Source organism: Cololabis saira, chromosome 5 (genome assembly GCF_033807715.1).
Source record: "Cololabis saira isolate AMF1-May2022 chromosome 5, fColSai1.1, whole genome shotgun sequence".
NCBI lineage: Eukaryota > Metazoa > Chordata > Actinopteri > Beloniformes > Belonidae > Cololabis > Cololabis saira.
In genome coordinates this window covers 22,359,510-22,376,242 of record NC_084591.1, presented here as the reverse complement: position 1 = coordinate 22,376,242, position 16,733 = coordinate 22,359,510, and the positions used below count along the sequence as shown (strand labels likewise).

Sequence of the window (16,733 nt, the reverse complement as noted above, 5' to 3'; positions counted from 1 at the left end):
GGTGAAGTGTTTGCGACCCTCACTCTCACTTCTGCCAGAGACTTTCCTGAACCAACATTCGGATCCTGGTAGGTGGCCGTTCCTGACTCTTCACAACAGCCGGCGTTTAAAAGTGACCTCAATCCACAATCTGCGGACAGACGACTGAATTTATAAAATATATATATATATAAAAAAAAAAAATCAGAGCAAGACTATAACCCTAATTTACCCGTTGGTGATGACATCCGGCAAAAAGTGTGAAATCACTGATCAACAGATAAGAACTTAAATATTTTTTGAACAAATGAATACGGATCAGAATTTATTGATTCTTTAATGGAAACAATTTAGAAGAATAAATATGAATACACACTCAAGGTAATTGTCCAACATTGACCAAGTGGTGGCTCATGTGTGAAGGATGAACTGGTCCAGGGTTAGGGAAAGAGTCTGATGCTACTGGCGGAGCCGGCGTGACGTAAACAGCCTCTGCGAGGCCGAGGTTACGACTGGACGTCGGTGATCTTTCTCTTGCGGTAGTTGAGCACCAGACTGGAGGCGGTGATCTGCGAGGCCCGGCCCTTCTCCCAGCTCTGGAAACTGTTCAGGCCCCTCTGACCCGACCGGAACAGAGTCTTCTCCAGACAGTCCAGGCGCTCCACCAGCGCAGACGTGTCCTCGTTGTAGGCGTTCTGGGAGGAGTCCATGGTCCGCCTGAAGCGGTTGATGAAGGTCTGGGGAGAGGACAGTGTGAGGGATTCATGATGCAGGGAGGAGCCGGCGAGGGGGCAGAATGAGCTGCATGTTGCACCAGTTCATGTCACTTAGTTAAAGGCATGTTGGTTACGTAAATCAGTCAATGGAACATCGATCAACTAGGAAGTCAGACATGTATGAATTCATGTTTTTCTTCTTCAGTCATACAAATACAATTAGCAAACTATTATTTGTCAACTGATTTTGTTTGATTAATCCAGCTGTTAGTAATGAAATACAGAAATTAAATGTATGTATTTTACCAGAAAGCTAAAGTTATGTCCAACCTAAGCTCCAAATACTTTAATCAAAGCGGAGAATCTAGCAGCAGATATTCAATGTATTTAACATCTCCATAACCAGTGCAGTTTTCACTGGTTTTATTCAGAGTTCAAACATTCATTAAAGCAGGAGCTGATAAAATGTGGGTGATTTTGTATGGGAGGCTGTGAAAAGGTCTCTCTCTCCATCTCTGTTCCAGACAAATGAGATTAAAGTCAATCTGCCTGGTAACGGTTGCCAGACAACAGCCGAACCGGTTCCTGAGCTGACTGCGCCCTCTAGTGGCGACGCGCTTCATAACACAGGCCTCAGCAGCTGAGCTCTTACACAATTAAAGTTACAATTCATTTAGCACAGCATAAACCGATGCAGCCCATCTGCAAAATTGAAACATCTCTGTTTTACTTGAAAGCATACAGGAGGAGAAGTGTGTGGCAGTGTCAAGTAATAAAAACTTACTCAAACTGATTCTAAGGTTAATGTTATTTTACATATCAACTTTCATCATAAGTTGATGCGTCTTGATCATGTTTGTATAGACCAGGGGCCGGCAACCCACGGCTCCAGAGCCGCATGCGGCTCTTTAGTGCCTTCGTAGTGGCTCCCTGGAGCTTTTCCAAAAATGTTTGACCTTTTTTTCCTTTCTTTTTTTTCTTTTTTCTCTTCTCTTTTTTTTCTTATTTTTTCCTTCTTTTCTTTCCTTTTTTTAATCTTTTTTCTTCCTTTTTCCTTTCCTTTTTAATCTCGGTATTTCGACTTTTTTCCTCAACATTTCGACTTTTTTCTCAACATTGACTTTTTTCTCAACATTTTGACTTCTTTCTCGACTTTTCGACTTTTTTCTCGACTTTTTGACTTTTGTCTCAAGATTGTACTTCAACATTAATCTTGACATTTCAACTTTTTTCTCTAAATTTTTACTTTTTTCTCGACATTGCATAATGAAGTGCATAATGAAAAAAAAAATCTTCCCCCAGTTATAACTAATATAGATACATGGTGCATGTGTTGCTTCATTCTAAGGCTTATACAAGACTTTTCATTTTTTGCGGCTCCAGACATATTTGTTTTTTGTGTTTTTGGTCCAATATGGCTCTTTCAACATTTTGGGTTGCCGACCCCTGGTATAGACCGTTTGAACTCACCATTAAAAATAGTCATCAGTAAAAATTAAATAAAAAAATGCACCTTTGATTAAAAGAAAAAAGGTCACCTAATAGCAGAGTGTTTTTTTGTTGTTGTTTTTTTTTTTTACACTCTCCCCTTTTCTTTCACCTCCCAAAGGTCAGCCACTTTGAGGTGATTAATTTGCAGAGACAGGCTGCCTCTTTTATGAGCAGAGTAAATCACTGTGAGTGATGTGTTATGTGTACAGCGAGGACGTTTATCCACTCGAGATCATTATTTCAAATTGACTCCTGCCAATAACTGTAAGCTCTCTCTGGCGTGCGTTTAACAGTAACTGCACACTTCTGTGTACGTGCTTCGTACCTGCAGCAGTGTCTGCGCGATGTCCGGGGTCTCTGGACTTTCAAAGTGGAGCAGCTGTGACCCGAGGCCGTAGTAGTACGGCCCCATCTTGTGCAGGTCCACGATGTTGGGGTCTGCGCTGAACACCGTCCTCCAGCCCTCCCTGTACACCTTGGGCAGCTCAACGGCCAGCACTCTCCTCTTGCTCTCGTACAGACCCTTGGCAAGCCACAAAGGAAGCTCCATCTTTGTGCCCTATGATTTAAAAAAAAGACTTTGCAGTTAAGGTAACGATCACAGCACGTGATCCTTTGAAGAACACAGAAATGCTTCGGGAGCCGGCGGTGAAAACCAGCTTCCAACGTCAATGGAAAACACTGTACATCCTCGTCGCACCACAGGAACAGCGTTTCCCTGTGAGAAAAGTCCTCAGGTTCACTGCAATACAAACCACTACAAGACATGTTTCCTGCCAACAGTAATAATATCTTATAACAATTTAATAACTCTGACTCACAGTCTGTTTTCTATAACAGTATAACTTGCCTTTGGGGGATTAATACATCATTAATGAAGTGTAATTGAATGCAAGAGCCCCAGTCAGATACCAGCAGCCAGGTATACCCAAATAGGTAAAAATACTTCAAATAAAATGAGAATTTAACATAAATCTCATTAGCCAAGCCACTGGGCTCCTTAAACACTTTGCAGTTCCTGTTTTTGGGGGCATTTTAAAAAATGCATGAGCCCCTCTGTGTTAAATCTAAAAATCCTCCTTAAATCTCAGGCTCCTTCACAAGTTCTTCCATAAAGTGTGTGCAAACCTGCTTTCACTCTTCTGTCGTTGTGAAACTGAAAATTGCAACGCAACAATAACCTTCATTCTCATCTTAAATTCAGAGCAGGCCTCACAAGAGGATCAATGTTGAATACATGCAGATAGAACAGCCCTTCACTGATGTCAGATTTCCTGTCCAATCAATCAGAACTGATGCTGGATCTCTCGGCTAAGGATGAGGCCCAGTGGCCATTTGAGGAGTTTCTTATAAACCTTTCAGGGAACTATTTTAATCACCTTTAAAGATAATTACTATGAAGCCAGCTTTGGATCCAGTATTAGCCAAAAAGGGACACTGCAAAGATTTTTTATTTTTGTTATATAACCTTGGATGATGAGGTCCTATCAAAATCCACAAAATACGTCAAATGTAAACATAGTATCTAAGATAAAGTTTACATTAAAACATAGCAGCAAAACAGCCCGAGACCATCACACTACCACCACCATATTTTACTGTTGGTATGATGTTCCTTTTCTGAAATGCCATGTTACTTTTACTCCAGATGTAATGGGACATGCACCTTCCAAAAAGTTCAACTTTTGTCTCCTCAGTCCACAAAGTATTTCCCCAAAAGTCTTGGGGATCATCAAGATGTTTTCTGGCAAAACTGGGACGAGCCTTTATGTTCTTTTTGCTCAGCAGTGGTTTTTGTCTTGGAACTCTGCCATGCAGGCCATTTTTGCCCAGTCTCTTTCTTAAGGTGGAGTCATGAACAATGACCTTAATTGAGGCAAGTGAGGCCTGCAGTTCTTTGGACGTTTTTCTGGGGTCTTTTGTGACCTCTTGGATGAGTCGTTGCTGCGCTCTTGGGGTAATTTTGGGCGACACGCTCTCATTACCCCTCAGTAACACAGGAATGTATATACATCCCCCAACCAAACAAGGCCAGTATTCATATCAACAAACCATACATTTCACACCAGCAACAAGCTTATAGACCCTGCACTACAGGTAAATCAGGGACTAGTGTTGACAAATGTGGCTGTCGATTAGCCATTTCTTTTTTTTTTTTTTTAAATGAGCTGTATGAGAGGGACTCTCTTATGTTTTGAGGGATTGTATTCCACTCATTAGCTGCCCTGTAGGTAAAAACTGATTGACCAAATACAGTTTTCCTGAATGGGATCTCACAATCACCTCTAGCAGCCCCCTAGTTCAGTGATTCTTAACCATAGGGCCGCGGCCCACACTAGGGCCGCGAGCGCCATCTAGTGGGCCGCCAAAAAAATTCAGTTTTGTACATGTGGGCCGCGGGGGCCGCGGGACTGCATAGCAACTCCCGACCAAATGAGGAGAAGAAGATCCTAGGCTAGCTCTAGGTGTAATAGTAAGAGAAATGGTGTGTATTTATAGAGAAAATCCTTCATTTTGCACAGAGTAGGTTTAGATCCGCCAGGATCAGGGATCGATTACTTGGGTCTGCGCCCAGAGCGAGCGAGCGCGGCGTGTTCATTTATCCTGACTCGTCCGCGCAGCCGGGGAGGTCGGTGCCGCTCGGGCGGTGGACTCCGTCGTTACTGCTGAAGGATGGTAGATGTAGATGTGTCTGCTGCTGGACTGGACTGTTGTTCGGGCTCGCAAAAGCATCGGAAAGTGACTCTGCTGCAGCGGCCAGAGAGCTGCGGGCTCTGCCCGGCCGTCTCAGCTGATCAGGCTCGGATGAAATCCGACACGCGCAGTCCTGACAACTTATTAATGTAAATAAAACTTAGTAAGTTACTTAGTAAGTAATTAGCTTGACTCTTACAGAGATGAGAAGCGTAACAGGTGGAAAGGGAAGTTCAACCCGGAATGGACAGATTCATCCTGGTTCAGTCTTCACACTGGGACAAAACCAGTGTCTCATACGTTCAGACACCGTGGCGTTCAAAGTGCGAAAGTAAAACGCCACTGAAACAAAACACAAAGTTTTTCATCAAACATATCCACTCAAGTCTGAACTGAAGTCACAGAAAATAAGCTGACCATCTTAAACATGTTTGGGTCCAGATACAGCTGTGAAGCAGCTTTCTCCACAATGAACATAATTAAAACTAAATATCGTTCCAGGCTCATCAATGAGCACCTCCACATGTGCATGAGAACCTGACACCATCCAGCCCAGATTTAAAGTCCTGGCAGGAGAAATTAGAGCTCAGTTCTCTCACTGAGCGACAGAAAGTGAGGGCATAAGATTAAGGGGAAGAAAGAAAAACTGCAAAACTTTTAAATTGCTAAGATGTGTTTATATTAATTTATTATAAAAATGTGTTGAAACAATTAACAAAGAAAAGGGGAAATTCAAACTGCTGGTAAAGAAATAAAATAAGATAGCATTTGAAAAATAAAATAAAATCTTATTTATTTATTTTATTTTTAAGAGAAAAAAATGTGTAATTGAAGTTACACATGTTAATGGGCAAATATGTACTTTTTTAATATAACAGTCAGATGCAGATGTTGATACAACTATGAGGCTACTTGAATATATATATATATATATATATATATATATATATATATATATATATATATATATAAATAAATAAATATATATATATATTTATTATGATGTTCTGGACCTTCGCTGCTATACAGTGTTAATATTTAACGGGCCTCTGGCCACTCTGTACTGAAAAAATTGGGCCCCAAGGTCAGAAAGGTTAAGAACCCCTGCCCTAGTTGATGCCTGAACTCGTTACAATTCAGCTGCAGTCAGGGTTTACCACATTGATCATAGATGCAGCTGCAAGGATTTCAGCTGGATAAGATAGGGGTGTCTCTAGGGTCGCCACCCGTCCCTTGAAATACGGAATTGTTACGTAATTGGGAATTAAAAGTTGCGTTCCGTATTGAACCAATACAGACACATATTATGTCATAATATACAGGTGAAGGTCGGAAAATTTGAATATATTGCAAAACTTTATTCGTAGTAAATTCAACTTAAGGTGAAACATATGTATTATTTCCCACTACATTCAAAGTGAGATATTTCAAGCCTTTATTTGTTATAATTTTGGGTGATTATGGCTCACAGTTTATGAAAACCCCAAATAAAAAATCTCAAAAAATTTGAATATTTTATGAAATCAATAAACAATTCAATCATCAAAATTATAACAAATAAAGGTTTAACATATATTGCTTTGCATGTAATGAGACCATGTAATATATTAGTTTCACCTTTTCAGTTGAAGTATTGAAATACATTAACTTTTACACTATATACACCATATATTACCATACTTTTACACAGACATAGCATAGGAGGATATTTCAGTTCCTAGTATGGTTGGCTGTCTGTACAGTCATGCAAGTTCAATGCTATTAAAGCACTTTAAACTTGAAATCAAAGCATGTATTTCATAAAATACATATATATTTCTATGCATTTTAGAAGTTTTGGGGATGTCCCTTTTTTTGGCGTCTGCGCTGCTGAAATCTGGGCGTCCCTTATTTCTATTCTTTGAAAGGTGGCAACCCTAGGTGTCTCAATCCTGTTCTAGCATTATCATACTTAATTTCAGACCTAATAGTAATATTTATTACATAGATAGATAGATAGATAGATAGATAGATAGATAGATAGATAGATAGATAGATAGATAGATAGATAGATAGATAGATAGATAGATAGATAGATAGATAGATAGATAGATAGATAGATAGATAGATAGATAGATAGATAGATAGATAGATAGATAGATAGATAGATATTTTACCGTTCGCAGTATACCGTCCAAAGAGGAGAAAGAAAGAAATATGAGCCAGAAAGAAAGACAGAAAGAAAGAAAGAAAATATGAGCCTGAAAGAAAGAAAGAAGATATGAGCCAGAAAGAAAGAAAGAAAATATGAGCCAGAAAGAAAGAAAGAGAGAAAGAAGATAGGAGCCAGAAAGAAAGAAAGAATGAGCTTGAAAGAAAGAAAGAAAATATGAGCCAGAAAGAAAGAAGATATGAGCCAGAAAGAAAGAAAGAAAGATGAGCCTGAAAGAAAGAAAGAAAGAAAGAAGATATGAGCCAGAAAGAAAGAAAGAAGAGCCTGAAAGAAAGAAGATATGAGCCAGAAAGAAAGAAAGAAAATATGAGCCTGAAAGAAAGAAAGAAAGAAAGAAAGAAAGAAAGAAAGAAATGAGCCTGAAAGAAAGAAAGAAATATATGAGCCTGAAAGAAAGAAAGAAAGAAAGAAGTGATAGATTTATAGTTAAAAAGGTGGAGTTGAATCGTTGTTTTTTGCCAACTTATAACAATGTGAGTACTCACCATGAGCATGAACACACGTATATGAGCGTCCCATTTCTACTAAATAGGAGTGTATGATGTCTGAACCTGTCTGAATCTGTTAACATTATAGATCCATGGTCTGAACCCACCTCCACCAGGTCGGTCGTGTCGCTGGACTTCTCCAGGAACCCGAGCCGCGGGAACGCGCACTCCGTCCTGACGGGCAGCCGCTCGTGGGAGAGCAGGATGTCGTCCAGGGACAGGTAGTTCTCCTCCATCCCGACCCCGGGCGCTACGGACAGGTACGACTGTGTGTCCATGGCGACGCCGAAGCTTTCCGTTTACCAAATATCGACAAGGAAACGGACAGGCGTCCGCAGCTCTGTTTACCTTCCGCCTCGGCTTCCTGTTTTGGCGCCAGAACCCGCCAGCCAATCAGAGCGCTGCAGGAGCATCCAGACCAGAGCAATCGATCCAGGATCAATCGACTCAGTCATACATCAGTGGTCATGAACAGCTCGATTGTTCTTTTGTTTGTTTGTTTTCTGTGTGTACTTATACCATGGATGTATTATAGAACTTATAATTTATAATAACTAAATTATAATAACTTATAATTATAGAAATTATAGGACTTATACCCTGCTCAGTGTCTTCTGTAGAGTTTTGGTGATGTTTATGTTGTTACCATTTGGATGAATATTTACTGGCTATTGAGTTTGAAATCAGCTCCTTTAAATCAGGCCTAAAAACATTACTGTACTGAAGCGTACTGAAGCGTATTAAATACTTACCCGCTGTACTCTAATGCTCTTATTTTTTAACAACTTTTCTTTTTTTTATTTTACCTCTATTCTCATAGTTTTATTTCATTTTATTTGTTATTTAAGCATACTCTTAAATTAAATACTTTTTGAAAACCGTGCAGTTATGGATAAGCCCTGAATGCAGGCATTGTGACGTAGAATTGTCAAATTGGTTAGATTCACTGCACGAATCGGCACAGATTACTTTGTAATACTGTATTTGACCCGGTCTTTGTACGTTTTAACCATATAGAAACGTAATTCTTGCCATTTTAAGAATGAGATGTGTACCTGCTGTACTCTACTGCCCTTACTTTTGAACAACTTGTGCTTTCTATTATTTTACCTCTTTCCTTATCATTTTATTTGTTATTTATGTTTTAATTGTGTCTTGCCGCTTTTAATGTTGATGTAAAGCACTTTGAATTACCTTGTGTTGAATTGCGCTATACAAATAAACTTGCCTTGCCAAATGGTGAAACTAAATTCCAAGCCACATCATCTTACAATTACCATCAGTTAATTGAAAAAACAACTGAATTATGCTTCTTTCCCCAAAAGAAGCATGTGCATTTATTATTTTGACCATCAGAGGTCAGAATATTACCATTAGAAAAATTAAAGTAATCTTATAACCTTGTCATAATGTTTAGCGGTAATAAATCTGGGATGTTTCATTACAATAAGAGTACAGAGAGCAAGGCATAGAGTAACAACAAGTACTTTAAACTATGACTGGAGAGTCAAACTTGACATTCCATTAGATTAAACTGGAAAATGTAGGGAATGTGAAACAGCAGGCCGCACTGTTCTCTTTCAAAGTAACCTTCTCTCTGTCACTTCTGATAAAACTCAGGAGCTGAAGAATGTGAGATGACAGGAAGTCCATCGTGTAATCATCTATTTTCTCATCAGTCATGGGTCCATTAGTTAACAAACTCTGACACGAAGAAGAACAGGTTTACCATCCGTCTTCCTTTGACATTAAGGATCATTATAAATACATGTTCAGATTCTTATTCTTACCACTGGATGTTACATCAAAGTCATAAGACATGTTAGTGGATTTCCCCCACAGTACTCTCTGGTTCAATCCATGTGTGAAAATGATGTGTCATGCTCCCTGAGCCACTCTTTCACAATCTGAGCATGATGAATCCTGGCATTGTCATCTTACAATATGCCTGTCCTATAAGAAACATATATTGATAGAAAAAAAAATGTGGTCCTTCGGTATATCAAGGTTGTCAGCTGACCTAATTTTTTTTAAGACAACACTGCATAATCTCAGACTCACCTCAGGCTTATATGACAGGAACTTGGCATGGTGGGTGTATCACTTTATTTACTTCTCTTCATAGCCTGATAGGCCTTCAATTTGGATTCGGGCAAAACTGGACTCGTAACAATGTTACGGATTCTAACTTTTAAGCTTCTAAGAAAACAGAAATCTTTTTCTTTTTAATAATCTCGGTGAGAAAGCGGTTTTCCTTAAGACTCCACCACCGTTTAACCCGGACTTCTGTGTGCACTGTGCATGTGGAAATAGTTTCACTATTAAACATCACTGTGAATTCTACTGTTGATATTATCCAGTTTGGGTTCACTTAACATTTAAGTGATCTCTGTTCACAAACATTCAGGATGTTTATATCACCATGATTCTTCCCGGAAGATGGATCAACGCTATCTTTCTGTAATATTGAACCAACTTTAGTCGTTTTGGCAATATCCTCATTCTGTACCAAAAATGATGCAAACTCAGAATTTTGTCCTTCTGAAGATGAATAACGTCTCTTCCACAACTGACCGATGTTTCTTCTGAAAAACTTTTTGAAGCTGCTCATTCATGAGAATGAGAAGTTTTTATATAAAAAATATGAAACCAAACTTGCACGTCAAAGGTAAATTAGCTGCTGGGGATAAAGATGATCACATCCCTTACTGTACAACTTAATAAATGCACTTCAAACTTAGAAAAATCCAGCGGCACCTATAAGAATTGTCATATTTAGTAATACCACCAATAAATAAAGGGGAAATATTTACTGGTACTTTGTTTACAAGCCCAACATTGACCTGATGTCTGCAGACAAAGCCACAAAATGTTTTGTTCCTTAGATGAAATAAAATAAAATCTGCCAAATGTGATTTTATGCAAAAAATAAAATAAAATAAAACTTAAAAAAAGTACATTTTACAAACTTGGATTGTTTGTGGTTCTTTTACAAGAGCTTGCAGCATGTTTCCTTCGTGGCATCAACCCAACTATTTTTGTTTCTAATGACGTGTCTCAACAAAATGAGCAAAAACATTAAAACATGTTGAGAGATGAAGCAATTTCCCCAGCCTCCATCTTTACATCTCAGTGAAAAGTAGCGCTATAAGAATGATGTTAAACTGTATTTGCATAAAATGAATATAGTGTATGTGGTAGACATGCATACATTGGGCTGGAACAAACTTAATGAAGCATTTGTCTTTGGGGGAAAAAAAAAAAATCATTATGCTTGTAGGTTGTGATAACGTTTTCATTTCTGACCAATAAAAATTCTCTTTAAGGACAAGTCCCCACACCCTACCCTCTCTTATGTCCCACTGAGTCACATCACACACACACCACATCGAAAAAAAATGAAAACAAATCTGAAAATAGTCTTTCATCTAGCACAATTTATTCCACCATTTGTTTACAGTAGCTTTGTAAATGCAGTTTGTTTGTATGTCGATTCGTAGTAGTCTTCACACGTCATCTCTTGGCATTCTGAAGAGTGAGTTACACCTCACATGATTGGAATATTAAACAAATATTGTTAAATATGAGCAAATGAATAAATAAGCCCAGTTGAGTGGCTCCACAGTGGAACTATAGAGTCCTTTAGAGCAGTGGTCTTCAACCCCGGTCCTCAGGGCCCGCTACCCCACAGGTTTGAGAGGTTTCCCTGCTTCAACACACCCGGATACAAATGACTGTCATTAAGAGACTTGTGCAGGCCTTGATGACAAGCTGATGATGAGCATTAATTAGAATCAGGTTAGATGATGCAAGGCAACACCTAAAACTTGCAGGATGGTGGGCCCCGAGGACCGGGGTTGAAGACCCCTGCTTCAGAGGGTCTGAGTGGCTCGCATCCCTAGTCGCCGACAGTCAGACCTGTTCTAGCAGAAACACAATGTGGGGAACCAACAGTAGCACAGACCAAGAGGTGCCTGTTGAATTGCAGACACACATGCACAAACAGACATGGATGGATTCTGAGCAGCCGGCCTCTTAGGCACAAACCAGGAAAAAGCCCCCCCAGACCCCCAGACAAAAGGCCAAGACAGCTGGAGTGAAAGAGACACAAGGCTACAAGGAACAACACGAGTGTGTTTCGAGATATTTGGTGGTTATTCCCCCTGGTAGTCTTTTTGAGCCAGTCTGCACCAAATTGTGTTCATTTGAAATAATTTTGCATCAAGTCTGCGCTATTTTTTGCGCTATTCAATCCAGATGGCTTCAGCTCACTGATTGTTTTTTATAGGCTACCCTGCTTCAGCTTGTTTTAAAATTTCTTGAAACTGTCTTCTATCATATTGATTCAGTGTTAGTTGATGCAATTTCTTTCAAAATTCTTTTTACGTGTTTTTAGTCATTCTACAGTTATCCTGACTTGTTGTGAGTTAGCTTTTAGTGTATTTCCTTGAAGCTTTGACATATTGAAGTTTGAGACTGACATTGTTTTGACTCATTTTCAAGTTTGTACTTTAAAGAAATCTTTTTTTAGTTGCTTAAAGTCATTTCATGCCATTCCACCGTGGTTTCCATATTAGTTATTTTAAATTTCTTTGCAACAGTTCAAAATCATTTGTAGTTGGTTGTAGCCGTTGTGGATGATCTCCAGCTGTTTTCAATCCTTTTGACTCTCCTTGGCACAGGTATGAGTTATATTGCAGCTATATTTACATTGTCTTTGTTCTGAGTTTACTGTGTTTAGCTGAGATTAAGAGTTTAATCTGAGATAGTCCAGTGACCTCTGGTTTAATCTGCAGCTTAAGGTTAGCTTGATCTCATATGTTGTGTCCTAAAAAATATCATATCAATCACTAAATGTCTCCTCTGCATTTTTGTGAATTATAAATAAAAATAAATACAATTTCATGTAAGCTGTTTAGACTCCAACCGCTAAATCCAAAAAAGCTGAAGTGTACGTCACAACTCTGAAGTTTGCTTTCAAATCATGGATTCCAATTTTGTTGTGGCTCGTCTGCACATTTAAGCTTTTCCCCCCATAATTCTAGTCATGAAAACATAAATAAATAAATCACTGTCGGATATTATGTGTCAATGTCGAGTTACACAATGGGTCAAAAATCCAGGTTTCTCTACTTGAGTCCCATCTAAAACAGATATGCTAATGTGATTGAGTGTCTCTTCTTCCTGAATGACTGAGTCTGGTTACAATAATTAGCGCTTAAATTGATGTGTTCACTGTCGAGGTAAACTGTGCTGCTTTCTTGTGTATCTGTCTGTGGAGATGGCAGCTATGAGATGGAAGGTGGATGGTCTGACAATAGTAGTCTCTCGCAGGTTAATCAGTTACTGTAAGAGCAAGGGTGAATAGCCCGCTAGCTTTTTGGGGGCCTTAGATAAGATTCTGTTTGGGGGTCAATTTTTGGCTGGACTGAATTTTTCACGCGACCTGTGAAGGCGCATTCACCTGTTACGCTTTAAGCAGACTAGACTTGGGAGCTTAAGGTTTAAACTCAAGTAGAGCTAGCAAAACAAACCCAAAACAAACCCAGCTAGCTGTGGCTTGCTGGGGCTCGTGCAAAGGCAAACATTGACCACTTGAGGGGGGAAAAAGTGCAGCAAAAGGGAAACATTTAAAGGAAAAAACAAGTTTATCAATTTTGACTTAAAAAAAACTGTAGATTTAAAAAAAAAAAGGAAAACCTTTTTTGATCACTACACAGACATATCCGAGGCATAAGTTGAGTGAGGTACTTAAATGTTACCTCACTTAAAAGGAGATTTTTACGTCTCTCCAGCTTCTGGTACAGCTGCCGGTTAAACCAGAAATGTGGTGGTTTAGACAATGATTGAAGCATAGCTAAGTTAGCCACAAGCTAACCTTTCTATGGCTCGTTTGAGCCACTCTGTTGTTTTTGGTGACATTGTTTAAACCAAAAACAACATAATTTTGTCGTCATTTTGCAACTGTTTTTAATCTATTTGTAGTTGCCTGGGGTCTAATTTTAGTTGTGATAATTGAATTTGCTATACTCATGTTGAGTGTCTTGGAGCTAAATTTGGATCATTTTCATTCTCTTTGAGGCCACATTTGTGCTACTTTGTGTCCAATTTGTGCCACTTTGTAGAAGTCACTCCAGACAGTGGCTTCTGAACAAGGGGCCTGCTGACTTTTTGGGCCCTTGGGCTTGTGCCCAGGAGGCCCATTCAGTAATCTCTCCATGCAAACAGTCATATGAACAAAGACACACAGTCACACTCATTCTCACACTTGAGGCTCTCTTGAAGAAATGACTAGTCATGATCACATGAAAAATCTGGCAGATCTGATAGAGAAAAAACTGATGTGAAATTTACAATATGTCATGTTGCTTCTCTGTAGCTGTAAACATCAGCAAAGTAAAGGGAGGACTGCCAGTCTCTCTCTCTCTCTTTCTCTCTGTCTCTCTATCTCTCTCACGCACACACTGAACATGGACATCTAGACTGTAAACATTTCAAAATACAGACACACACACATACAGAACTGTCCCAGTTGGCCTTCTACAATGACCTTTGACGTTCAAACACACACACACACACACACACACACACACACACACACACACACACACACACACACACACACACACACACACACACACACACACACACACACACACACACACACACACACACACACACACACACACACACACACACACACACACACACACACACACACACACACAAAAGGCTTCTGCAAAAAAGCTATGTTGTCATCAATCCAAGCACTCACAACACCCACACAGTGGACATACCAGGTAAATCCTGACACTGGTGGATCCCAAACACACACATTACACGGTAAGAGCGTAAACTACATTACCCCCCACCCCCCTCCTCCCACAGTCAGGGCTGAGCATGCTCAGACAGCTCCTCTATGCTACACCCCAGTCCATCTTCAGATTCCCCCAAAACCAGACCACCCTTACAAGACAAGCGGACACCCCCAGTTTGATGAACACCTCTATTTTTGCCCAGGCACACACAAGCCAGATCTAAAAAGCATTGTGGGTACTTTTTAAAATTTGATTATTCTTAGTCAAACTGGTGAGGAGGTGTGCACAATTGAGGCAAGAACTAAAAGACAGGCGCGCGCTCGGAGCCAGTCTGTTATGAGAGATCATCACCTCGGCAGAGTCCTGTTGTGTGAGATACGAGGCCCACTGAATAGTGTACAAGTCTCTCTTGGTTAGCTTCTGTACCTCCTTTTACCGTTTTTTTTCCCTCTTGCTCTCCTTCCTCGCCGGGTTCCCTTCCTCTCCTCTCCCCAGTTAAGGCCATGGAAAGCCTGGACACAAGGGACGGTCAGGCCTGGACCCAGAATCGAAATGTGGGGCCTGCTAAGACCTGAGCAAGTCTGAGGGGGGAACTAGCTGTGGTTGAGTCTATTTGGGCAGCAGATGAAAGCCTTTGAGGGACTCGAGTGGCCTGATGAGGTCTGAGGGGAGGGAGGAGAGGGTTTGGGTTGTAAGCAATATCACCAGCAGATGTAAAATGGAGAGCTCCATACAGGTCCTTTTCATGTATGATGGTTTGACAGTCACACTTTTTTGGTTAATTTCACAAGGACTGGGTATCTTGAGAGATGGATTCTGTCAGGAAAAGTGCGTGACGATCACTTTGATTGTTCCATCTGATTTGGTTGCTTCTGCGTCCAGACATCCATGGCAGGGCCACCACATGTCCTGGAGACAAAAAAGGAAGGGAGGGACACAGACAGAAAGACAGAGAAAGATGCAATCAAATATCCATAACCATTCTCTCAAAAGTTAAGAATCACATGAAAACAGCACACTGTTTTTCTGTTGCCTTAAAACAAGCTTCCTGTTTATGCAAATAGTTGTCCTGGTTTGGTCCCTTTTTTTTTTTTTTTTTAATATTGTCCTGTGATACCCGTATTAATTTTTCAAAGGGTTCATTATTCAGCCAACATCTTTTACAATGGTCATTACTCACCTTCTGGGTAGTTTTGGCTCTCCATGTAGGTAAGTGTCCTTGCATATTGTAGGTTCATATTTCTGGTTTTTCCTAGTTTTTCTGGCTCATGGCCATGCAATAAAACCTGGGATACTCAACTGTAACCTTTCTCTTGTCAAGGTTTGATATTGGTGGAGAAGTCAAATTCAGACCAGAAAGCACAATGTTTTTTTTTTTATAAACAAGAATTTTGCACACAGCAGGATGTCCAGAAAAAAACAAAACAAAAAAAAACCCAACAAACTGTGAGCAGAAGCAGAGCAAGCGGGAGAAAGGTTAGCAACACGGGGAACTCCATGGAGAACACGACAAGAAACACGACAAACAAACTGACAAGGGAAATACACACTGGGTCTGAGGACAAACAGGGAGGACGATTAAATGAGACACACGCTGGAAGCAGAACAAGATATATAAGGCATGCAGAGAAGGAGGGAGCAAAATAAGATATAGAACAGATGGAAAAGACAAAGGACAACCAAGACTAAAACTAAACAAAACAGGAGACCAAAGAAACAAACAGAATCAAAATCCAAGGACCATGGCCGTTTTCAAGACTCCATGCATCACTACCAGTGTGTAAGGATTTTGCCAAAATGTTGTATACACTATGCAGTATGTAGACAATTGCACAATTTGCAGTATGCAGGAACTACTCTGAGGGTTTTTCTGTTTCTGGAATAAAATTCTACAGTGCAAATGAGCAGTCTACAGTACCTCACATTTATCCCCTAACGCATAGAAGCTGCCCAGAGTGGTCACATGACTGGCCTCCATTCATGCAGTATTGTAGGTATTTCTACAGTACCATGTCATAGCAACAACTGCCAAGCCAGTATACAGTACATACTGTATGCTACAGTACATTGTATGTGCAGTATGTGCAGTATCTCATTCCTTCAGTGACCTTCAGAAACACAGACGTTGAATTCACAAGGACTCAAAATGATTTAAAAAGGAAATAAAGGACACACTTTTTTGACAGTTGCTATTGCTCCTGTTCTTCTTGAATTCAACTGTCACTCCCTGTTAGTGAAAACTAAATAATGTGTATTTCAGTCACATAATACAAAAAGTTAGAAAACAGTATAACAAATGTATGCTTGATTGTGGAAAAAACACAAAAAAGAAAAT

The 16,733-nt window shown here is 39.8% G+C and overlaps 2 protein-coding genes across 2 annotated transcripts in view; both read right to left on the bottom strand.

The window, feature by feature from the left end:
• Nucleotides 1–297: 297 nt before the first annotated feature.
• On the bottom strand, nt 298–7,970 carry gins3 (GINS complex subunit 3). The gene is made up of 3 exons (XM_061722519.1): nt 7,688–7,970; nt 2,512–2,745; nt 298–716 (listed from the first exon to the last, which is right to left on the bottom strand). The coding sequence occupies exons 1-3, from the start codon at nt 7,856–7,858 to the stop codon at nt 486–488; spliced, it is 636 nt and encodes a 211-aa protein (XP_061578503.1). The 5' UTR covers nt 7,859–7,970; the 3' UTR covers nt 298–485.
• Nucleotides 7,971–10,997: 3,027 nt separating this feature from the next.
• The window catches only part of znrf1 (zinc and ring finger 1), an 87,344-nt gene continuing 81,608 nt past the window's right edge, over nt 10,998–16,733 (bottom strand). Inside the window, exon 5 of the mRNA XM_061721217.1 lies at nt 10,998–15,307. The gene's annotated coding sequence lies outside the window, so the exon portion shown is untranslated. The remainder of the gene's footprint in view (nt 15,308–16,733) is intronic.

Bases quoted from the DNA above. Each gene is read 5' to 3' on its own strand.
- gins3 (XM_061722519.1), bottom strand. From the start codon at position 7,858: ATGGACACACAGTCGTACCTGTCCGTAGCGCCCGGGGTCGGGATGGAG. The intron at 2,746-7,687 runs GTGGGTTCAGAC...TTTAAATCATAG, and splicing joins ACACGACCGACCTGGTGGAG to GGCACAAAGATGGAGCTTCC. The intron at 717-2,511 runs GTACGAAGCACG...TCCTCTCCCCAG, and splicing joins TCGCGCAGACACTGCTGCAG to ACCTTCATCAACCGCTTCAG.